Raw genomic sequence first — 25814 nt, 5'->3', positions numbered from 1 at the left:
CTGTTGTTTACGCCTGCCAGATATGTGGCTTGGAGCACCATGCCGTGACGACAAGCCCAGAGCCACATGCTGACGGCTTCCTGACACAGGGGGCGAGATCCGGTGCCCCCCTGCTTGTTGACGTAGTACATGGCAACCTGGTTGTCTGTCTGAATTTGGATAATTTGGTGGGACAGCCAATCTCTGAAAGCCTTCAGAGCGTTCCAGATCGCTCGCAACTCCAGAAGATTGATCTGCAGATCGCGTTCCTGGAGGGACCAGCTTCCTTGGGTGTGAAGCCCATCGACATGAGCTCCCCACCCCAGGAGAGACGCATCCGTGGTCAGCACTTTTTGTGGCTGAGGAATTTGGAAAGGACGTCCCAGAGTCAAATTGGACCAAATCGTCCACCAATACAGGGATTCGAGAAAACTCGTGGACAGGTGGACTACGTCTTCTAGATCCCCAGCAGCCTGGAACCACTGGGAAGCTAGGGTCCATTGAGCAGATCTCATGTGAAGGCGGGCCATGGGAGTCACATGGACTGTGGAGGCCATGTGGCCTAGCAATCTCAACATCTGCCGAGCTGTGATCTGCTGGGACGCTCGCACCCGCGAGACGAGGGACAAGTTGTTGGCTCTCGTCTCTGGGAGATAGGCGCGAGCTGTCCGAGAATCCAGCAGAGCTCCTATGAATTCGAGGCGAATAGTCATCTGCATGGACTGCAGGGCTCCTGCCTCGGATGTGTTCTTCACCAGCCAATCGTCGAGATATGGGAACACGTGCACCCCCAGCCTGCGAAGTGCCGCTGCTACTACAGCCAAGCACTTTGTGAACACTCTGGGCGCAGAGGCGAGCCCAAAGGGTAGCACACAGTACTGGAAGTGACGTGTGCCCAGCTGAAATCGCAGATACTGTCTGTGACCTGGCAGTATCGGGATGTGTGTGTAGGCATCCTTCAAGTCCAGAGAGCATAGCCAATCGTTTTCCTGAATCATGGGAAGGAGGGTGCCCAGGGAAAGCATCCTGAACTTTTCTTTGACCAGATATTTGTTCAGGGCCCTTAGGTCTAGGATGGGACGCATCCCCCCTGTTTTCTTTTCCACAAGGAAGTACCTGGAATAGAATCCCAGCCCTTCTTGCCCGGATGGCACGGGCTCGACCGCATTGGCGCTGAGAAGGGCGGAGAGTTCCTCTGCAAGTACCTGCTTGTGCTGGAAGCTGTAAGACTGAGCTCCCGGTGGACAATTTGGAGGTTTTGAGGCCAAATTGAGGGTGTATCCTTGCCGGACTATTTGGAGAACCCACTGATCGGAGGTTATGAGAGGCCACCTTTGGTGAAAAGCTTTCAACCTCCCTCCGACTGGCAGGTCGCCCGGCACTGACACTTGGATGTCGGCTATGCTCTGCTGGAGCCAGTCAAAAGCCCGTCCCTTGCTTTTGCTGGGGAGCCGAGGGGCCTTGCTGAGGCGCACGCTGCTGACGAGAGCGAGCGCGCTGGGGCTTAGCCTGGGCCGCAGGCTGTCGAGAAGGAGGATTGTACCTACGCTTGCCAGAAGAGTAGGGAACAGTCTTCCTTCCCCCAAAAAATCTTCTACCTGTAGAGGTAGAGGCTGAAGGCTGCCGGCGGGAGAACTTGTCGAATGCGGTGTCCCGCTGGTGGAGCTGCTCTACCACCTGTTCGACTTTCTCTCCAAAAATGTTATCCGCACGGCAAGGCGAGTCCGCAATCCGCTGCTGGATTCTATTCTCCAGGTCGGAGGCACACAGCCATGAGAGCCTGCGCATCACCACACCTTGAGCAGCGGCCCTGGACGCAACATCAAAGGTGTTATACACCCCTCTGGCCAGGAATTTTCTGCACGCCTTCAGCTGCCTGACCACCTCCTGAAATGGCTTGGCTTGCTCAGGGGGAAGCGCATCAACCAAGCCCGCCAACTGCCGCACATTGTTCCGCATGTGTATGCTCGTGTAGAGCTGGTAAGACTGGATTTTGGCCACGAGCATAGAAGAATGGTAGGCCTTCCTCCCAAAGGAGTCTAAGGTTCTAGAGTCCTTGCCCAGGGGCGCCGAAAAATGCTCCCTAGAACTCTTAGCCTTCTTTAGGGCCAGATCCACAACTCCAGAATCATGAGGCAACTGCGTGCGCATCAGATCTGGGTCCCCATGGATCCGGTACTGGGACTCAATCTTCTTGGGGATGTGGGGATTAGTTAAAGGCTTGGTCCAGTTCGCAAGCAATGTCTTTTTTAGGACATGGTGCAAGGGAACAGTGGACGCTTCCTTAGGTGGAGAAGGATAGTCCAGGAGCTCAAACATTTCAGCCCTGGGCTCGTCCTCCACAACCACCGGGAAGGGGATGGCCGTAGACATCTCCCGGACAAAGGAAGCGAAAGACAGACTCTCAGGAGGGGAAAGCTGTCTTTCAGGAGAGGGAGTGGGATCGGAAGGAAGACCCTCAGACTCCTCGTCAGAGAAATATCTGGGGTCTTCTTCCTCTTCCCACGAGGCCTCACCCTCGGTGTCAGACACAAGTTCACGGACCTGTGTCTGCAACCGTGCCCGACTCGACTCCGTGGAGCCACGTCCACGATGGGGTCGTCGAGAGGTAGACTCCCTCGCCCGCATCGGCGAAGCTCCCTCTGCCGACGTAGTCGGGGAGCCTTCCTGGGAGGCGACGGCAGCCGGTACCGCACGCGGCACCGACGCCGGAGACCTCACCTCGGGCGATGGGCCAGCCGGCGCCACGCTCGACGGTACCGGTGGCGCAAGCACCGCCGGTACCGGAGGAGTAGGGCGCAGCAGCTCTCCCAGAATCTCTGGGAGAACGGCCCAGAGGCTCTCGTTCAGAGCGGCTGCAGAGAAAGGCATGGAGGTCGATGCAGGCGTCGACGTCAGAACCTGTTCCGGGCGAGGAGGCTGTTCCGGGCTGTCCAGAGTGGAGCGCATCGACACCTCCTGAACAGAGGGTGAGCGGTCCTCTCGGTGCCGATGCCTGCTGGGTGCCGACTCCTTCGGAGACCCAGAGCTCTCGGTACCGACATGGGAAGGGGACCGGTGACGATGCTTCTTCGACTTCTTGGGGCGAAGCATGTCACCGGAGCTTCCCAGTACTGATGAGGAGGACGTAGAATCCAGCCGTCGCTTCCTCGGGGCTGGGATCGAAGAAGGTCGGTCTCGGGGGGGCTGTACCGCAGGAGCCCTCAGGGTAGGGGGAGACCCACCCGAAGGCTCACCGCCACCAGCAGGGGAATGGACAGCCCTCACCTGCACTCCAGACGAAGCACCACCGTCCGACGACATCAGCAGACGAGGTCCCGGTACCACCGACGTCGATGCAGCTATCCGATGTCTCGGCGCCGATGCAGAGGGCCGATGCCTCGATGCACTCGATGTACTGGCCGCCGAGGTTGAAGGTCTGGACGCTGAAGACGTCGATGCACTCGATACCCCCGGTGCCGATGCCGATGAAGAGCCCAAGAACAAAATGTTCCACTGGGCTAACCTCGCTACCTGAGTCCGCCTTTGCAAAAGGGAACACAGACTACAGGCCTGAGGGCGGTGCCCAGCCCCCAGACACTGAAGACACGACGCGTGCCTGTCAGTGAGCGAGATTACCCGGGTGCACTGGGTGCACTTCTTGAAGCCGCTGGAAGGCTTCGATGTCATGGGCGGAAAAATCACGCCGGCGAAATCGAAAGACGAAATGGCGAAATTTGGCACAGAAAAAAGGGAAATTTCGACCGGGGCCTAAGTAAGGCCTACCCCGACGACGAAAGAAAACTTAACGGGGCGAAAAAAACTCGAAGTAGAGGAAGGGAAAAACCAAAAATGGTTAATCCAACACTTTCTGGATTTCTCACAGAAATAGTCGAAAAAACGACGCGCGAGGGCCGACTTTTCGGGGCACGAACGGTAAAGCACAACCGTACCGAGCGCGGAGAAAAGAAGACTGGCCGGCACAAGCCGGTTTCGGGCGGGAAGACGGCCGCGCATGCGCGGTGCGCATTGGCGCGCGAGGACTAGCAAAGGCCTTTGCTAGTGAAGATTCCGATTGGAGGGGCTGCCGTGGACGTCACCCATCAGTGAGAACAAGCAGCCTGCTTGTCCTCGGAGAATTACAATTTATGCGCAAAACTCAATAAGCATATTCTGTAATGTGGTGCGCATAAATTCCAAGTCGCATAGTTGAAAAGGGGGCATAGAATGAGTGTTTCTAAATCTATGCAACTATAGAATTTACACAATCTGCGCCTAATATAGGTGTCAGGATTTACGCCAAGTAAAACATTACCTAAATGGACGCGACCAAATTTGGTCACATGGAGCAACGCTCAGCATATTCTATATACCTCACATAAATTTAAGCCTATTCTATAAAATTTTGGCGTACTTTAGAAAACAATCCTAGGCATATCTTTTTTCTGCAAGGATTTTTCAGGCACCATATAGAATCTAGCCCCTTATGTGTGTGTTGGAATCTGCTGTTTTGCGGGTGAGTGTTGTTTAATGGGTATCACAAGATAATGATGTTATGTAATGTCTTTTTACTTTATAATTTTAAAATGCTGTTTTATTTATATTTAGTATTATTTATTTATTAAGATTGCTCTTGAAGAAGACTATAAGGTTTTTAGAGTTACATTAAAACAAATAGGTCAGGGGGGAGGAAGTGACGTCACGCAGCCGAATGGACGCTTGATCCTCTAGCTCCGCGATCCCTCGCCGTTTACACAGCAACAACTGCGCTAAACCTCAACAAATCGGGCAAAAACGGCATCGGTGTGCCAGTAGATACCTCGCCATAAATATGAGTAAAAAAATCGCTACCCTCCCGCGAGACAATGAGCGCCTTTCGACGAGGCAGTTGGCGCGGGGCCTAACGCAGCCAGCCTCTCCTAAACCACGAGGCTCACAGATGGCTGACTCTGAAGCTGCCGGTTCCCGCAACGGCGCTGGTGAATTTGCCCTGATACCAGCTCTCCCGGCTGACCTGACAAAATGCCTGGAGGTAATTCGCGCTGAAATCCGCACATCCAAGGATGAAATCCTGGAGCATGTAGATGCGCTGAACGCGGACTTGAGGGAGCTGGGGAGCAGGGTGGAGCTGCTGGAGGAGAAAGCAGATGAACAGGAGGGGAAAAATGTAGAGGTGGACAGGAGACTAAAGATGCTGGATGAGAGGGCGGAGGAGGTACAGTACCAGATGGACGACCTTGAGAATCGAGGGCGCAGGCAGAATTTACGATTTAGGGGAGTCCCGGAAAGTGAGGACATGGAAGATATCCAGAAGGTGGTGAGAACCATATGCGAGCAGCTGATGGGAGAGAGCTTTGACGCTGCAGCCATGGGCATGGACAGAGCCCATAGAGCGCTGGGTAAAAGCAGAGACAACAGGCCACGAGACATAGTGGTCCGATTCACTTCATATGTCAGCAAAGACCAAATATGGCAGAGGGCACGCCAGAACCCTTCGTTGGAGTTTAATGGAGCACGAGTGGCGATTTACCAGGATTTATCTATATTTACCCTCACCCAGAGGAGAGCCATGAAACCGGTTATAGAGATCCTGGTGAAGGAAAAAATAGCCTACAGATGGGGTTTCCCATTCGCTCTTTGCTTTGCGTTAAAAGGAGAAAATGTCCGCTGCAGAAAGGTTGATGCAGCATGGAAGGTTCTACGCGAAGCGGGATTGACCCCGACAGATACTGTGCCTGGGGGTATGGCTTCATCTACCAAGAATCGGATGCAGAAGTGGAAACGTGTGGAGAAAACAAGCAAAAGGACTGTGGACAAGACATGAGAGACTGGGCTCTGGTCTGGGTGAATTATCTAATTTACTGCTTAACGGGAAGTACAGGGGAGGCATTTAGAATTTGGAGGGATGATAATAAGGGTTGCATAAAAGTATGGGGAGAAGCTTGCAGTTGGACTAAGAAAGAGATTTAGGAGGGGGGGGTTGGGGTGTGGGGGATTGAGTGTCAAACTCTGGGGGCTCATAGGAACCATCTTATTTTCAATTCGGCTGGGGGGGTTTTCTTTCTCCTGGTTCCCAAGTAGTGCTCTTAAGCGCTAGTTGGTGGGTAATGATAGAGGGGGGGGGGGGGTTTAGGGATGGGGGAGGGTAGAGAGAGGGTGGGACATGGTTAAGGGGATAGATTGGGAGGGGAATAGGAGGGAGGGAGGGAGAGGAGCATAAGACTGTGGACTATGAAGTTCACTTAAACTTTTCATCAAAAAAAGGCAATGTAAAAGCAGAGGTTCATGGCTAATTTTATGTTTAAGTCTGTTTATTGACGTATTATATAAAACATGCATACATAATGTTCAAAGAACAGCCTTTCAAATACAACTGATACCTATCAATCCATCCACATACGTCAAAACATTTTCTTCTTTTAGCCCCGAACAACCTCCCTCCCTCCCTCCTCCCTCCCCTCCGTTAGGCAGATTTATGTTACCTCTGTTTCTTAATTCTACCAAGTAAACTGTGAAGTGAACATGGAATTAGACATTTACAGTATATAAAGACTCCGCAGCAAACTCTTCCATCTGAATTAGAGCAATACTGTATAACGGCAAAGGGCCTTGTCTCTGATGGCCCCGTGCCTACATCTCCACCTTCTGTGGACCTGCTATGAGCATTCCATGATATTGATCGTTAGTGTTACACTCCAGTAACCAGGGCAACAGCTGAACACAAGTCTTTAAGACAAACCGTCATACCGGGTTAAATGTCCGTTCTCCGCCATAGTGCCCCGGAGTATATTGTTAAGATTTACATCAGGTCAAGTTTACAGCACTTTCTCAAGACAATGAAATTATTATTTACCAACCACCATATGCCATGGTTCTGCGCTTCATAGGTTACTAATTTTGAACTTGGTGCTTCCCAATCTCCCTTCCCTCTCCCCCCCACCTCCCACCCTCTCCACCCATTCCCAGGCGGGCTTAACTGAAACGGGAGCGACCGCAGTGTTTTAGACTCTATATATGCTAACTGGAATTAACGAGCAGACTTCTCCCATGTGGGCTCAACAATTGTAAATAAGGGGACCAAGTTTGAAGGAAAAGTCGTCTACGTTTGACTGATGTTTTGGATTCTCGTGCTTCCCACGAGGCTAGGAGATGGACCTGATTTCTCCAGTGCCAGTAGGCAGGCGCCTCCGGAGAAATCCAATACTGCAGAATGCATTTGCGAGCCACCAAACACAGCTTCCTACCTAAAGAGTCGCTGGCGCTCTATTGGGGGCGAAAGCTCTAGGTAGGTCTATCAAAAATTGCTTCTCTGTACCCTGGACTTTAACACCTAGTCGTATCAAAAATCCACGAACGCGGTGCCAAAATGTCCGTACCCTAGGGCATTGCCAAAGGGCATGATAAAACGTGCCTGGTCCCTCCGTGCACTTAGAACAGGTGGGACTCATCGACCTCTGCATATGGGCTAACTGTACTTTAGTCATGTATCCCCGTAGTATAACTCTGTATCCACATTCTCTCAATCTTTCATCTGTAACTAACTGTTTAATCCCTTTCAGCGAGGCCACTACATCCCAGGACGCCAGCAAAGTCCCAAGGTCTTGCTCCCATTTAAGTTTAATTTTGTCATATTGTTGCACCGACCGCTTCCGGGCCAAAGCCCCATATAAGTCGGATATTGCATGTCTTTCGGTCGCCAGATCCATAAAAAAGTCCTGTATCTTATCCCCTAAGCGACCTCTTAATGCTTCCTGTGGCATTGTCTGCATATAATGTCGGATTTGCATGTACGCAAAGTGGGTTCCCCAATCAGATCCTATCCTCTCTTTTAACATATCAAATGGCAAGAAGCCTCCTTTCTCCTGTAGGAGATGCTCTAGGATTTTGATGCCTCTCTGCTTCCAGCCCATAAATATCGAATTGCTCATTCCTACTGCAAATGCTGCATTCCCTACAATTGGAATCTGATCTGAGATGTTTGGATGTCCCCCTAATTGTCCTACCCACCACTGCCACGCTAGGCGAAGGGGTTGAAGCAACACACTTTTCCTGAGCTGCGGGGGTATTTTATTTCGGGGTAAGTGAAATAATGCAATCGTATCATGCGGTGCGAGACAAGCCTGTTCCAGCTCTGTGGGCGTGTAATAATGTGTTGAGTAAAGCCAGTCTCTCACGTGTCGTAACAAACAGGCTTGATTATATAAGAACAAGTCTGGAAATCCCATACCTCCCTGCTTCCAACCACCCACCAGCAATCCCTGTTGCAACTTTGCTTTCTTACCAGCCCAACAGAATTGGCTCCATAGGCGATTTATACATTTCAGATCCAGTTTTGTTAAACGGATAGGCAGTGTTTGTAAAGTGTATAGCCAGCGTGGGAAAATCACCATCTGAATCAAGTGGACCCGACCCAGCAGAGACAATGGCAGACCCCTCCAAGAATCCAGCTTTTTCCTAGTATAATCGAGAAGGGCCCGAATATTTAACCGATGTAATTCGGTTGTATGCATTGTAAGTCGGATCCCAAGATATTTAAAAGAGCGGTTAGCCCAGCGTAAAGGAAATTCATCGCCCCAATTTACCTCGCCCATTGCCGAGGATGCCAGCGCCTCAGACTTATCCAAGTTGATCCTAAAGCCCGAATAATCCCCGTATTCCTGAAATGTCTCCAAGAGCGTCTCTAATGACTCTTTTGGCGATGTCAAGTGAACCAGAAGGTCATCCGCAAAGGCCGCTATTTTAAATGTCTGTGTGCCCATTCTCATTCCCTTTATCAAGGGATTTTCCATAATGTCTCGAATGAGAGGGTCCAACACCAATACAAAAAGGAGGGGAGATAGGGGGCAACCTTGCCTGGTTCCTCTCTGAATGGGAAAACTTGAGGATGTTACCCCATTCACCCATATCACAGCACTTGGATTGGCGTATAAGGTTTGAATTGCCTCTATAAATCTACCTGAAAAGCCATAACTTTCCAGAGTATCAAAGAGAAATGTCCAATGTACTTTATCAAAGGCCTTTTCGGCATCAAAGCTAATCAATAGAGACTCCAAGCTCTTGCGTTCCCCATGTTCTAGCGATGCTAAGATTGCCCTCAGATTTTTACTCACGGCTCGGCCTCCCACAAAGCCCACCTGACTCTCATGTATCAATTGGGGCAGTAGTCTGGCCAATCTATTTGCCAAAATCTTTGCCATTAACTTGGTGTCGTAGTTCAGCAAAGATATAGGGCGATATGCCGCCTGATCTAATAGATCTCTCCCTGGCTTAGGTAAGACTATTATCTGCGCCCTATTCAGATCAGGCGGCATTATTTCAAGTCAACCATTTGGTTTAAAAATTGGACAAATCTGAGACAATATCGGCTCCCATCATTTTATAAAATTCGGCCCTTAGGCCATCCGGCCCTGGGGCCTTTAACAAAGGGCTCTGAGCTATGACCATGGTCACCTCATCTACTGTAAATGGTTGATTAAGTTGTTCTCGCTCTCGTTGGGTAAGCCTAGCAGATTGAGGTTATCTAAATACATCTGGTTTGCTAGGCCTCCCTCCTCTGGGGGGGCATAAAGATTTTTTGTAAAAGGTCTGAAAAATATTGCATATCTCCCGGTCTGTGGTTTTAAGATCTCCCCCTTTCTCTCTAAGGGCCAAAATGTGCTTAGATCCCCCTTTTTGTTTGAGGAGTTTGGCCAGCAATTTGCCTGCTTTATTCCCATGATTGTAAAGCATGTACCGATAGTACATGTGCGATTTACGCGCCCGCCTATGTAAGAGTCATTCAGGGCTGATTGTACTCCAGTACCTGTTGTTTGTCAGCAGCAACATGCGTTTCCCCAAAACCGCATCCTCGCACGGCAAAGTTGCTTACTTAACCGCAATATCTGTCTGTCTCTGGTGATCCTAACATAATGCACATGGCTAATGATTTCCCCCCGAAGCACGGCCTTAGCAGCTTCCCAGAACAAGACTGGGTCTTTTTGATGTTCATGATTTTGAACCACATAATCCGCCCAGCTAGCCTGTAGACGCCCCTTAAGATGGGATCTGCATAAAACTCTAAGGGGAATTGCCACCTACTGTCTTTTCGGATCTGTCCTCGTGGTTTCCACTCTACACGAACCCACGCATGATCAGATATCATGTAGGGCCCTATCTCTGCTTTTATAATTTCCCCAAACATCTGACTGGAAACAAGGACATAGTCAATACGAGATTGTGTCGAGTGAGCCCGTGACAAATGTGTGTAATCTCTCATTCCCGGGGTGTAACACCCTCCAGACATCGTCAGGCCTAACAAGTGGCTTAACTTCAACAAACCTCTATTATTATAGTAGGCCATAGTGTTTCCTGGTATTGATTTATCTAGAGAGGGGTCCCAAACTGCGTTAAAATCTCCCCCTACTATGAGTTCTGCGTGTGGTTGCCGAAGGAGAAAGTTGATTATCGTTTGGAAGAATTTTTTGTCATAATTATTAGGAGCATAAATATTGCTAATAAGCACTTTTTGTTTACCTACCAAGGCCTCCAATATAACATATCTTCCCATGGTGTCTACTAAGAGTGGGCGTATCTCCGTAGCTACCCCTTTACGGACCAGAATAGCCACTCCCCCTTTTTTCCCCTGTGCATGTGCCGCTACACACTTATCTACCCACCATGTGCTGAGTTTGGCATGTTCTATCTGGGATAAATGTGTCTCCTGTAGTAATGCAATATCTATATGTTGTCTATTTAGTTGTTGTAAAATCTTAGAACGCTTCATAGGTGAATTTATTCCACCTACATTCCAGGTTACAATGTTTACCATACCTCCACTATATATAAAATGCTATGTAATACAAAAAAACTGCGATAATTGTGAGAGGGGGCATCCCAGCCACTGTCCCCTCCCACTTCGGACTCTTCCAGTCACTAATTGTCTAACCCTCTGAGTCTGCATCCACAACCAATCTCCCAACATCCCCAATTCCAGCCAGCATATCCATCTCCCAGTCTGCCAGACATATAGTAAGACTTGTCTCTCCACGGCCGCTCCCCTTCTCCAAAGGCCAATTCCCAAATCTACTCCCCCCCTCCCCCTTCCGCCCAATCCCTTCCTCCCTATCCCAGAATCTCCTACCCCCCTTCCCCTGAAACCCTGGTATCCGGACCCACTAACTGGGACCATTACTTCCTACGTCCCTCCCTCTTCCCCCCAGAACCCTTTACGAACTCCAACTTTTCCTTGAAATAGAACCCAAAGAAAACTTAAAGAACATCCCCTATGTATTACAACTTCTCTTTATCCTTTCTTTGTTAACCAAAGCCTTTAAATCTTTTAAATCCTGCTAATTTAACCTTTAAACATGGCCCGCAACCAGGCTCCCCATAGATAAATCATATAGTGCATCCTCTGTGACTCACTACGTGTGCCCCTGGGAGCACATATCTATACCAACTCTCATTTTCAAAGTCCCTCCAGGATCCGGTCTGTCATCTTGACTGGTACCACCGCTTCATTTTCAACGATCTTCAGGTGCATCCGCTTCCAGCTGTTTTAAGATGTCTTGGGCAGCAGTTACTGTTTCGTATGTCTTAGTGATTCCTTTATAGGTGACACGTAGTTTGCTGGGTACTGCAGCGCAAACCGCACTTTCTTCTGAAACAGCTTTGAAACAGATCTCCGAAAACTGGCGCCTTTTTGCTGCTACACCAGCGGAATAGTCCTGAAAGCACCTTATCGACTCTCCTTCAAAAACTAAAGAGCTTCCTGCTCTAAGCCGTTGCAAGATTTCTTGTTTTTGAGCATAGTCTAGAAATCTTAAAATGATTACACGTGGTCTACCAGTTCCTGTGCCTTTCGGTCCTAATCGATGGGCTCTCTCGATGCGGAGTGGCCCAATGCTTCTGGGAGTTGTAGTTCTTTCTTTATCCAGTCAGCCAAAAAGGTCTCCAGGCCCCGTTCCGGGATATTCTCTGGGAGACCCACCAGACGAATATTATTTCTTCTAGATCTGTTTTCCAGATCTTCTACTTTATACTCCAATGCCCTCAGCTGGTCCCGCATCTGTTTTTGTGTTACTTCCACCTCCTCGACGCGATCCTCGACTTCGGAGACTCGCGTTTGAAATGCTGCACAGTCTTTGGACAGCTCTGCGAGCTGAGTCTGTACTCGTTCGAGCTTGGCATCTATCGGGGTGAGCCGGCGATCTAGAAGATCTTCCATCACTGTTCGCATTTCAGCCGTGATTTCGGCTATCCATGTCGATGTGCTCGACGGCCCAGGCGGGCTTGCGGGCGGCGCCATTTTTTCTTCACCCACCCTGCCGCGGAGTCTGTCTTTTGTGGCGGTTTTCGCTGCCATATCAATGTCCGTAACCGCAAAAAGTTATTGACCAGATCCTGGGTTTGTTAATTTATGATCTTTAGCGAGCCGTAATCCACGTTGTTTACTTTTTTAAGGCTCTAGGGGGAAGACAGGAGCCGGAGGGATTTCTCCTTCAACCTCTCTCGGTCATGACGTCACCGGAAGTCTCATGGCTAATTTTAAATTACTAACTTACAATGTAAAGGGCTTGAACTCTCCATATAAACGACATGCCTTGGGGAGGGAATTACGTATGATGCATCCACATGTGGTGTTCCTACAAGAAACCCATTCTTAAAACACACGAGAGGTGCTTGGCCTTTAAGCAATACCGCACAGTGTACTTTGCCTCAGATGCTAAGGGAGCCAAAAGAGAGGGATGGCTATTATGTTCCATAGGGATGTACAAGTTCAGATACTACATGTGAGAAGGGAAACGGAGGGACGATATCTCTTCCTACATGTCCTTTTGGAGCAGGAGGAGTACACTCTAGTTAACGTGTATGCTCCGACGAGAGACAAGAGCGCTTTTTTGGGCGACTCCGTAGAGACCTGCAGAATTTTACCAGAGGGAAGTTGCTGGTGGCTGGTGATTTTAATGCCACCATGCCATCTGGACTAGACAGGTCAAAGTCTCCAGCTCCAACCGATTGGAAGATATCTCGATCCCTGAAAATCTTTGTGGAGGAGATGGGTTTATATGATGTGTGGAGAGTGGGACACCCTAGAAGAGAGATTATACTTATTATTCCCAGGTGCACCAGTCTTACTCTAGATTGGATTATATATTTGTTGACCAAGACTCTCTCGGACGGGGGAGGGGATTCCCACATAGGCCATATTACTATTTCAGACCACGCGCCTACGTGGGTTGGCCTCCCCTCTTTGAGAGAAGAGACGAGGGATAAACGATGGACACTTAATAACTTTCTTCTGCAAGACCCAGCAGTTGTGGCAAAATTTATAGGCGGTTTTGCAAGAGTACTTTATGCATAATATTGACTCAGGGCCGGCCTTGGACATAGTGTGGGACGCCTTTAAGGCGGTAGCCAGGGGATTTTTTGTTAAGTGTGCTAGCCAGAAGAATAGAATACGTAAGGAACGGCTGGCCCAGTGCATGGAGAGATTGGGGGCTTTGGAGGCCAGATACAGGGCCTCTGGCTCGGTGTCTGATTACCGAAGGCTCCAAGCCCTGAGAATGGAGATAGCAGATATCCATGAGGAAAGCTTGAAATTTGTACATGCACGGTTTGAAATAGGTGTACTACGAGTCCACAAATAAACCTGGGAGGTTATTGGCTAATAAATTAAGAAAGCTGAGAGCAGATAGACACATCTTGAGAGTGAAGGACGATAAGGGAACTATGCTACATACCTCAACACAGATTAGGGAAAGATTTGCACAATATTATGAATCTCTGTACTCTGAGGATGCCGCTGTACAGACAGATGAAATTGAGGACTACCTCAAGGATAGGGGACTGACAGAACAACAAAAGAGTGATTTAGATGCTCCTGTGCAGGTGGCTGAAGTCCTTCAGGTTATCAAAGATCTGCCAACCGGGAAGATACCGGGTCTTGACGGATTCACCAATGAGTTTTTTAAAACATTTGGGGAACGTTGGCCCCCATACCTTGCATTGGTCATTAACTCGGTGAGAGAGGGCTCTCCCCTCCCTAAGACCATGATGGATGCATGGGTGGCAGTCATACCGAAGCCAGGCAAAGATAAAACTGACTGTGCAGCGTATAGACCAATTTCAATACTTAACGCAGATGTCAAAATATTAGCAAAGGTATTAGCGAACCGACTGGGAAGGGTGTTACCATGCTTGATCCACCTGGACCAAGTTGGCTTTGTAGCTAAAAGCCAGGCAGGAGACAGGAATACCAGTAAAACACTTTTAACCATTCATTGTCTCACCCTACTCTTACACGTAAACACAACCCACAACCAAGACAACAATAACCCCATAACTCACAAATCACACAGCACTCACATACACACAATGCCCACTCTAAAGAACATCCATTACAACCTACCCATAATACACCAACCCTATGTACAACCTATTAACAACTCACCAAACCAAAGACACTATAACCAACCAAAAGGAAAATCTCTGGAAATGAACACCACCAACAAAAAGAGGAAAACAACAGCAACAACAAACACAACCACCGAAGAAACAGACAACTAATAAAAATAAACACATTGAGCCTCACCACAGAACCACCACCGCTCAATCCAATTAGGATACATCAATGCAAGATCAGCAGTAAGCAACTCAGTAGACATACTAGACTGGATCACCACAGATAAGTTAGACCTTCTATTTATCACAGAAACCTGGTTCCAGAGCCCCACAGACCCCGCCAACCTAGAAACATGCCCACCAGAATACAAATCACCCATTGGACAAGAAATGGAAAAAGAGGAGGCGGAATAGCTATAATTTACAAACCCGAATTCACCATCACAACCACGGGTGAATCTACCTCACCACAACTTGAACTCGCCTCGACAAGAATTAATCATCCAAACCTAATAGGACACCTTAATGCAATCCTATTCTATAGACCACCGGGAAAATGGCAAGACTCCCAAACACAACTCATGGACTTCATCTCGAATACATGTGTATCTGCCTCAAACATCCTTATAATAGGAGACATCAACCTACACCTTGAAGACGACACCTCAACAAGCACACGAGAATGCAAAGAATTCCTAAAACTATGGGATCTACACGCACCATACACGCAACCACACACAAAAAAGGACACCCACTAGACATAATAACACACAAATTTGACCCGGACCAAACTATCATACTTACTGACACAAGATGGACACCCACACTATGGTCAGACCACCATAAAGCAAATGTCTCTCTCTACTGGCGAAAAAACACACATAAACACAATCAATAAACATGAGCGAACAACATACACCACGAGAGGAAAAATAAACCCCACAACATTCTGGCAACAGATCTACCAGAACGAATGGACAACAAGTGCTAGCACCATCCAATTCCTCCAAGAATGGACGATTTATGTACAACACATTAGACAAAATCGCCCCAATCCAAACTAGAACATCACACAGGAAAAAAGCAAATCCATGGTTCACCGAAGAGCTGAAAAAACTTAAAACACAAGTCAGGAAGCTAGAACGCGCATGGAACAAAAAGAGAGATGAACAAACACTAAATGCCTGGAAACTACTTCGGAGGAAATACAAATACACCATAAGACAGACTAAAAGATCACACTACAAACAATAATAGGACACACATAAAACTCTTCTACCTTGTGAACAAACTTCTAGACACCACACCAGTAACAAACAACAGCAAAGACATACCAGATGTTGACAACCTTGCGAAATACTTCAAAGAGAAAATCATACAACTACGACTTAAAATACCAATCAGCCCTATCGAATACGTCACACTTCTAGACTGCCTAGACCCAGAAGCCGGAACATACCCAGCAGACAGAACCTGGACCGAATTCGAATTACTATCAGAAGATCTCATCTCGGAAACTCTAAAAAGATATGCCAAATCCCACTGCAAACTAGACATATGCCCAAACAACCTTATGAAATCAGCTCCTCTACAATTCATAATAGACCTAACGAACCACGTAAACTTTATGCTACAAAACGGACTTTTCCCTAAAGAAAAAGGAAAAATTTTACTCAACCCAACACCTAAAGACACAAAGAAAAACGCAAGCGAATTAACCGATTACAGACCAGTAGCATCCATACCACTAATAACCAAAATAACCAAAGGAATGGTAACTAAACAACTCACAAATTATCTAAACAAACACTCAATACTGCATGATGCCCAATCAGGATTCCGGTCAAACCACAGCACAGAAACAGTATTGATTACCCTCATGACTAAATTTAAACAAATGATTGCAACCGGCAACAATATACTCCTCCTACAATTCGACATGTCAAGTGCCTTCGACATGGTCGACCACGGAATCCTATTACACATACTTGAATACTTTGGCATTGGAGGAAATGTCCTAAACTGGTTCAAGGGGTTCCTAACTCAACGATCATATCAAGTCACATCAAATTCAACCACGTCTGCTGCATGGACACCCGAATGTGGAGTACCACAAGGATCACCCCTCTCACCAACCATTTTCAACCTAATGATGATCCCCCTGCCGAAACTCCTATTGAACCACAACCTCAACCCATATATTTACGCCGATGATGTAACAATAACATCCCTTTCAAACAAGACATTAAAGAAATCTCCAATGAAATCAACCTAAGTCTACACATCATGAACACCTGGGCAGATGCTTTTTCGCTTGAAACTAAATGCAGAAAAAAACTCAATGCCTGATACTCACTTCCCAGTACAACACGAATGAATTCACCGCTTTAAACACACCAAAACTAAACCTTCCAATCTCAGAAACGTTAAAAATCCTTGAGTCACTATTGACCGCCACCTAACACTCGAAACTCAGGCAAACAACACAACCAAAAAGATGTTCTACTGCATGTGGAAACTGAAAAGAATAAGACAATTCTTCCCAAGATCCGTCTTTCGCAGCCTGGTGCAATCCCTCGTTCTCAGCCATCTGGATTACTGCAACTCACTATACGCAGGTTGCAAAGAGCAAATACTGAGAAAACTCCAAACAGCCCAGAATACAGCAGCCAGACTCATCTTCGGAAAACCAAAATATGAAAGTGCAAAACCCTTACGAGAGAAGCTACACTGGCTCCCACTTAAGGAATGCATTACTTTTAAGTATGCACATTAGTCCACAAAATCATTCACGGTGAAGCCCCAGCCTACATGTCTGATTTAATAGACTTACCACCAAGAAATGCCAAAAGATCATCCCGAACTTTCCTCAACCTCCACTTCCCTAATTGCAAGGGCTTGAAATACAAGACACTGCACACGTCAACCTTTTCCTACATGAGCACGCAGTACTGGAATTCACTGCCATGCAACCTGAAAACAGATCCACGAGCAAACCACCTTCCGCAAACTACTGAAGACCCATCTTTTTGAGAAATTTACGGAAAGAAACCAAACACATAAAGCCGCACTCACTGTTCAATAATGCATCATTACAGCCACTCTGAATTTCCATCCCCTACCTCACCTTCTCATCTCCCGCAAACTCACCACACTCATACCTTACTCACAGAAAACATATACCAATGCTTTCCTGTTATTATATACCGCCCCTTTTTGTTTCCCGCTGGTTCCCTCCAATGTATCGCCCCTTTTAGTTTCCCGTTCTTTCCTTCCAATGTCTCAATGATCTTTCCATTGTTATATTCCTTATTGTTACAAGACTTTGTCTCGCATAACACCTCATAATGTAATCCATAACTGAGTTGTAACAAACTGTACTTCAGTTTCATAACGTATTGTAAGCCACACTGAACCCGCAAAAAGGTGGGAAAATGTGGGATACAAATGCAATAAATAAATAAAATAAAATAAATAAAATATCCGTAGAACGCTGGACCTGGTGTTTCAAGCACAAAAAGAAAGCTAGCCCGATGGTGCTGTTAGGACTAGATGCCGAAAAGGCATTCGATAGGGTCCACTGGGGCTATCTGGACAGGGTTCTGCAGAGAGTAGGGATTGGACAGTTTTACAGAACTTGGATTCGGGCGTTTTACACTTCCCCAAGGGCGTGTGTACGAGTTAACGGGGGAACTCAGAGGCCTTCAAGCTGGAACGTGGTACACGGCAGGGATGCCCTTTGTCCCCTCTCCTATTTGCACTGGCGATGGAGCCTCTGGCGGAGGCCATAAGGGAGAATGTAGACATAGCGGGTGTTAGCGTGGGAGGACGGGAATACAAAATTGCATTATTCGCAGACGACGTACTATTGTCACTAACCAAACCCCTGATATCCCTTCCCAATATTATGCGAGAGATAGAGAGATACACTCGAGTGTCAGGCTACAAACTTAATGCGAGTAAGTCGATTGGGCTAGCTGTGGGAGTGCCAGAGGCCATGCTAACATCACTGAAAACATCCTTTACTTTTAAATGGGAGGAACAGGAACTAAGATACCTGGGGGTGCAGATTCCGCATAACTTGTCGGCGTTGTTCGACGCTAATTATCCGGGCCTTCAGAAAGAAATACAGCGGGATCTGGAGAGATGGATGCCAATGAGCTTAACTTGGATGGGGAGAATAGCGGCCCTTAAAATGAATATTTTACCTCGGCGGTTGTACTTGTTCCAGGTGATACCACTTAGACTCCCAAGAACCTCTCTCTCAAGGTTACAGAATAGTCTGGTCAGATTTATCTGGAACAACAAAAGACCGCGTTTGCCACGAGCTTTCTTATATAAAAATAAAGGGATGGGGGCCTGGGGGTGCCCAACCTATATGGGTACTACTGCGCTGCACAGTTGAGAGCAGCGGTGGAGTGGTTCCGAAAGGAAGATCACAAAATATGGGTGAACACTGAACAAGCATTGGTTGGGGACGCGAACATTGGGACATTTAATGTGGCTCCCGAGTAAACACAGAGGACAGGTTGACAAGTTCCCACCGACAGTTCAAGCCACATTCCACTATTGGGATCGCATGTTTGAGGGCCACCAGCCCGTGGTGTCTGGGTTGGCACCCATAGTAGATAATCCAAGCTTTAGCCTGGGAGTGGGTAATACCACGTTTTGCAGGTGGGCTGAATTGGGATTAGATATGCGTGGGCAGTTACATGTGGGTGCAGATATGATACCATTTGACAGACTAGTAGAAGACTACGGACTCAGGACTGAAGACAGATATGCATACATACAATTACAGCATTTTTTTGCAGGGACCAAGCTATTTAGAATGCATGAAAAGAGAGGTACATTCTCTGGAGGAGGTGTGTGTAAATTCAAGGCCCATGAGGGGTATGATTACTCACTTGTACGAATTAGTGGGCACACAGATTAAGCCATATACATTACATAGGCGGCGGTGGGAACAGGAGTTAAATTCACATTATCAGAGGTGGTCTGGCTTAGGCTTGAGAGGACGATTTTGCGCTCCTCCCGGGCCGTAGCAGTAAAGGAAAATGCCATTAAAATATTTTATAGATGGTATCTTACCCCGCTAAGGCTGCACCGTATGTATAACCATGTTTCAAAGGACTGTTGGAGACAGTGTGGAGGAGTAGGAACTATGGGCCACATCTGGTGGACTTGCCCTAAAGCGCAGGCATATTGGAAAAGTGTGTGGGCGCACATTCAGGTCTGGACGGGAAGGGCTGTGCAGTGGCATCCTGTGACTTTCATCCTGGGCCGGAGGCCAGTTGGGCTTACGGCTGACCAGTGGGTTCTGGTGAGGGGGTCTTTGCACGCTGCCCGCATGAATTTGGCTCAGCAGTGGAAAGGGGTGCGGGTCCCCTCATTGGTGTCCTGGATTACGAAAGTGAAATACATTTGTGAAATGGAGAGATTGACAGCGATTAAACATAAAATCTTGCCAAAGTGGGAAAAAGCCTGGAAACCTTTTGTGAATGCAAGTGTTTGATGAAGGGAACAAGGCTCAGGAGGGGGTAGGTTAAGGGGGGGGGCGGGGATAGGGTTAATAATAAAATCAAAAATGTTTTGAAGTGTAATTTGACCTAAATTTAAGTGGACACAGAATTTCATTATCTTTTCAAGACTGTCATTGGTGAAACATTTATTGTAGAGTGTATTGATATGAGCTGAGTTGAATTGAAGTGTTGCTGCTTTTTGTTCTGTATTCTATACTTCAATAAAGACTTCTAAAAATTAAAAAAAAAAACAAACAAATAGGTCAGAAAAGGAAAATCATTTTCTAGATAGGACAGGAAATAGTCATTCAAGAAGGCCAGATAAAAGGTTAAGGATCCAGGTAAAAAGGCATACGGGGTTGACAAGCATAGTAATTTGAAATACAAAGTTAATAGAATTTTAATAAAACAGTAGTAAAACAGATTTAAAACATACTTTCAAGTCCTGTCTAAAAACACTTTTTTATGAATTGGCCTATAGATCTTCAAGTTCCTGATTGTTTGAAATGGTAGGCTTTAAGACTAGAAAAACCCTGCTTGTCAACCCCGTATTATGTGGGAAAGCACGGGGTACAAATGTAATAATAATAATAATGCTGATGATATGTATTATTTTTATCTGATCTGTTTTTTTTCATGTGATATTGTTGTTGGTTATACCCCTGAAGCAGCTTCTTTTTGGGATGAAACGTGGACCAAATTGGGTGTTTGGTTTTAATAACGAATTTCTAGCTGGCATGACCTGGTTGAGATCTGCTTCCTTCTGCGTCATGGTACAGAGCTTGGACAGCTCCTCACATCTTCCCTGCTCAGGTCAGCTACAGGTTATATCGTCTCTATTTACAAATTCAATTCCTCTACTACACATTTCAGCAGCTGCTCTCATCACTGACAGGGCACAGTTAATCCTGGTTTTCACTTGTGAGCACAGAACTCACCTCCCTTCTTTAGTGATTCCGATCCCACTATCCGGTAGTTCCACAGCATCAATGGCACTTTCTAGCTGCAGAAGAGCCCCTACAGTAGGGCAAGGAAATGCAGTCAGAGATGTTCTTGTCTCACTCTATCCCTGTCTAACGTGGCTGTATCCTCACCAGCAACCCACTCCCAAATAACATATTGGTCCCACCTTTTTCCCTTTTGAACCCCATTAAGAGAACCTTGGCATGCTCTCATTCCTATCCTTATTACCCTCTCTGTACACCTACTCAACTACACTACTACTTCCCATTACTCCATCCCCACCCCACCAATCCTAAACTGGCAACCCCTATCAACAGTACACCACCCCTCCACCAATCCCCATGAATATCATGCCACTGCCTCCACCACAACATCACCCCTACACCTTTTCTATTATTACCCATGCACCCACTACTCCTCAACACCACCATGCCAACAATATCAATTCCACCCTCACCCCTGCAACCCCCAAAATTCCCATTAACACTGTGCAAGCTCCCCCTACCACACCACTACCAACAGCATCCTAGTACATCACATCCATCCACTGATACTTTTGGCAGCTGCCCCACTCTTGCTACACAAATACCAATCGGGATTGCTTAGATGCACCACCCCACTGTACCATCATGTCACCATTCCATCAGATAACCACTCCCCCCCCCCCAATCCAAGAAAACCCTATGACCTCCTCCTCCTATCAGTATCTTCAGGGCAGCTATAACCCAATACTCATGTACCACCTTAGCAGCTATTTTCCTCCCTCCTTCATCCTAGAAAAATGTGAAGCGAGCGACAAGGAAAGAGATTTTACAGAACATAGTACGAACTGAAATGACCCCCACCCATTTCCAAGCCCCAGAGCAGGACATACTTTTTATCTTTGCTACGTCTTCCAGTTGCAAGTTCAGTCCTATGGAGAAAGCGGAACATAAGAGCCTGAGTGCTTGCCGAAGTCACTCCCCATCATTTCTCAGCCAAGACAACCACCAATCTACATCCAGTTCTGCTCCCACTCCACAACACACCTGAGCCAGCAGGCTCCATGCCATTTGCATGGGGGTCACTAGACTGAATGATCTTGGCTTGCTCTTCCAGGACTAGGTTTATGGCATCTATCCCTGAAGCCAGGTCGTGAGGTGTAAGGTCAAAAGAGGCAGACTCCTCACACATTCTTTCCTACAGAGGGGACCAGAAACAGGAAGTCAGGGAATAGTAACAGCACGAGGGAGACCTTTCTGTAGAAAAGAGGAGGGAAGTAGTTTCTAGCTTTGCTCATAAATCCCACATTAGGCCCAGAACATTAATTGCTTTTGCCAGTGCCAGAGACAGAGCCCTGACGCTTAGGACACAAAAAAAAAAAAGTCACTCACCACATTATGAGCTTCATCGAATATCACCACTGTCCCTTTCAGGTCAATGCTGTGCGCTCGGCGACTCTGCAAGGGCAGGAAAGACATTTCTAAGTTTAGCTATCTTCATGCTCTCGACATACAGGTCAGTTTCATCTCTTGATATTTTCTGGCTTCTTGTTCCTCCCCCTCTTTTTCTGAAATCATATCTTTATTATTGTTTTCTCTGACCTAACTCAAATAGTACTTACATTTTTTCAATAAAAGAAACAAGCAAAAGGTTTTCAGAAATATAAGACTTTTCAGGCTTTAAATTAAATTTATGAAAGTCTGAGGCCCTAGTAAATAATGCCTCCTTGCAGGGGGAATGAGGGGCATCCTTTCTGTTAAAATGGGCAACTGGAGCTTTTAGATATGTAGGTATATTATTAACCATGGATACTCCCCTCCTTATATAGACTAAATATGGATAAATTGTTAAATGATACTAAGCATCAACTAAAGCACTGGAGGAGTTTACACCTTTCATTAATGAGTACAGGAAGTGAGGACTTCCAGAGCAGGACAAATCTTCATTGGTAAGTTATTTATTGGGAAATTGCTTTTAAAGTTATTCTACTTATTTAGAAAAGGCAGTTTAAGGAATTTAGGGTTTTCTTAGTTTGTTTAGCATTTATAGTTCCATAGGCAAGCAGGTAAAGGACTATTCTAGCATGTACCGTATCATCACTGTAAAGTAGAGCTGATAGTCAGGGCCGCCGAGAGGGGGGGACAGGAACTGATTTTAAATGCTGTCGCTCCCGGAAATGATTTTAAAGTGCCTCCCTCACCTTTGCAGCAAGCAGCGGAAGGCCACTCCTTCCTTTTGTGTCCCGCCCTCACCTGACGTAACGTCCGCGAGGGCGGGGCACGGAAAGAAGGAGAGGTCTGCCGCTGCTTGCTGTGAAGGTGAGGGAGGCACAAGGTTAGCGCACAGGGCCCAGGGGTAGAGAGAGAGGGCCCGGCCAGGTAGCGGGTGGAGGGGGGGCCCGGCCCAGTCTCTCGGCGGCCCTGCTGATAGTCACAGAAAAACTCCAGTTTAGAGTTTTAACTTTAGGTTTGCAGCACAGCTTAGTTTCCATAGTATAAAACCCTTTTCTCTTTAGTTTGAAAACTTTAAAACTTGAACTTTCTCCCACAGCCTACAACATTAACAAATAACCTCTAGAAGGCACAGCAAGGACTAGTTTACTTGTCATTCCCATCACCCTCCCCAACTCCTGCCCACCCCAGCACAACTCTTCATTTATAGTCCATTATTCTAATTAGGATAACAAGAGAGGAGTCCTCTTACAGGATTTTAATTACATTACTAAGAAAAAAAAAACACTTAATAAATCACACACTATACCATATAAGCTAAGGGCTTTTTTATATTAGACTAATATCCTTAGTACCTTATCAAGTTTTAAATTATTGAAAAACTCAATAATACTAAAATGCAGAAAGCAGTCCAGCAACCAGCGGTGATAGGGATGCTATTGAGTGTCACATGTATGATTATCTCCTGTTGGTGAGTGCCCAATCCAAAGAGCTCCTAGCTCTCAGGGAACAGGTCCGTTCTCTTGAGTCTAGTGTACCAGACTTGGAAGAGCTGAGGGAGACAGGGAGGCACATAGAGGAGACCAACAGGGACATTGTAGAGAAGTCCCACCTCCAGTCTGGCAGCCCCTGTACTGCCTTAGAAGAGCAAGGTCTCCTAAAAGGAAAACATCGGTGAAGTAGGAAGCACTCCTTTAGCCAGGACATGCCCACCAAGGGATGCACTATCCTCTTGCACCAAGGATATGTCTCTAAGAGCATCTGCCCAGGAGGGAAGGGTTAGGACAGCTGTTGTAGTTGGGGATTCAATCATTAGGCATGTAGATAGCTGGGTGGCTAGTGGATGTGAACATCACCTGGTCACTTGCCTGCCTGGTGAAACAGTAGCAAACCTCACGCGTCACCTAGACAGGATCTTAGATAGTACTGGGGAGGAGCCAGCTGTTTTGGCACATGTGGCTACCAGTGACATAAAAAAAATGTGGGAGAGAGTTTCAGGAAGCCAAATTTAGGCACTTAGATAGAAAGCTGAAGTCTCGATCCTCCAGGGTACCATTTTCAGAAATGCTCCCAGTTCCACGTGCAGGACCGAAGAGGCAGGCAGAGCTCCAAAGCCTAATGCATAGTTGAGACGATGATGCAGGGATGAGGGATTTAGATCTGTTAGGAACTGGGCAACATTCCGGGAAAGGGGGAGACTGTTCCGAAAGGATGGGCTTCATCTTAGCTAAGATGGAACCAGGTTGCTGGTGCTAACTTATAAAAAGGAGATACAGCAACTTTTAAACTAGAATTGGGGGGGGGGGGGGGGGGGGGGGGGAGAACAGACAGTCGCCCAGGAGCACATATTTCGGTGTGGAGTATCCTTGAAGGATACTATTGAAACAGGACATTTAGGGAATCCCAGTAGAGAGGTTTTAACAATGCTGAAAGTAAGCCAGGTGTGCTTAATGAGAGAGCAGAATAAAGGATGCACGTTATCTCCTTCAACTTCTAAGCAGCTTGTAGATCCAAGGAAAAAAAACACAATTTGAAATGCCTGTATATAAATGCTAGAAGCCTAAAAAATAATATGGAAGAGAGTATATAGCACTAAATGATGAAGTAGATATAAAAGAGTCTTGGTGGAAAGAGGAAAAAATCAATGGGACACTGTGTTAACAGGGTACAAATTGTATTGCAATGATAGAGAGGATCAATTTGGGGGGAGGGGTGTTATATGGTAAAGAGGGAATCGACTCAAATAAAATAAACATTCCACATGAAACAGATAGTAAAGTGGAATCATTAAGGTTAGAAATTCCATGTGTGAAGGGAAGGAGTATTCTTATAGGGCTATATTATTGTCCACCAGTAAAGGACAGACAGATGAAGAAATGTTTACAGAAACTGGGAAAGCTGGCAAATTGGGCAACAGTATAATAACGAGTGACTTCAATTACGTTGAATCCAAGATACATTCACAACATGTCAGAGTGGTAATAGAACAAAAACCTGAAAAATCCACTCTCTTCTACTGTAATGTTGAAATAGCAAAAGCAACAAAAATTGTGGAGAAAAAAAAGGACCTCGGACAACAAGAAACCATGCCACAGTAACTAATGATAGGCCAAATAGGCACACTGCTTCATAATCGGTGCCGGGGAAAATGGTAGAGGCTATTATTAAAAACAAAATTACAGAGCACATCCGAGGACATGGATTACTGAGACCGAGTCAGCACGGCTTTTGTGTGGGGAAATCTTGCCTGACCAATTTACTTCAATTCTTTGAAGGAGTAAACAAACATGTGGACAAAGGGGAGCCGGTTGATATTGTGTATCTGGATTTTCAAAAGGCGTTTGATAAGGTACCTCATGAAAGGCTACAGAGGAAATTGGAGGGTCATGGGATAGGAGGAAATGTCCTATTGTGGATTAAAAACTGGTTGAAGGATAGGAAACAGAGAGTGGGGTTAAATGGGCAGTATTCACAATGGAGAAGGGTAGTTAGTGGGGTTCCTCAGGGGTCTGTGCTAAGACTGCTGCTTTTTAATATATTTATAAATGATTTAGAG

At 46.6% G+C, this 25814-nt stretch overlaps 1 protein-coding gene across 1 annotated transcript in view; it reads right to left on the bottom strand.

Annotated features, from left to right (window-relative positions):
* Nucleotides 1–25814, bottom strand: part of RTEL1 (regulator of telomere elongation helicase 1) — a 222911-nt gene that overhangs the window by 160165 nt on the left and 36932 nt on the right. Inside the window, exons 9-12 of the mRNA XM_030213444.1 lie at nt 22199–22264; nt 21854–22004; nt 21700–21738; nt 20801–20879 (exon numbers count right to left, since the gene is read on the bottom strand). Of these exons, the coding sequence (XP_030069304.1) occupies nt 20801–20879; nt 21700–21738; nt 21854–22004; nt 22199–22264 (335 nt within the window). The remainder of the gene's footprint in view (nt 1–20800; nt 20880–21699; nt 21739–21853; nt 22005–22198; nt 22265–25814) is intronic.

Source organism: Microcaecilia unicolor, chromosome 8 (genome assembly GCF_901765095.1).
Source record: "Microcaecilia unicolor chromosome 8, aMicUni1.1, whole genome shotgun sequence".
NCBI lineage: Eukaryota > Metazoa > Chordata > Amphibia > Gymnophiona > Siphonopidae > Microcaecilia > Microcaecilia unicolor.
Note: the sequence above shows the minus strand (reverse complement) of the source record. Positions and strands in the feature narration are given on the sequence as shown.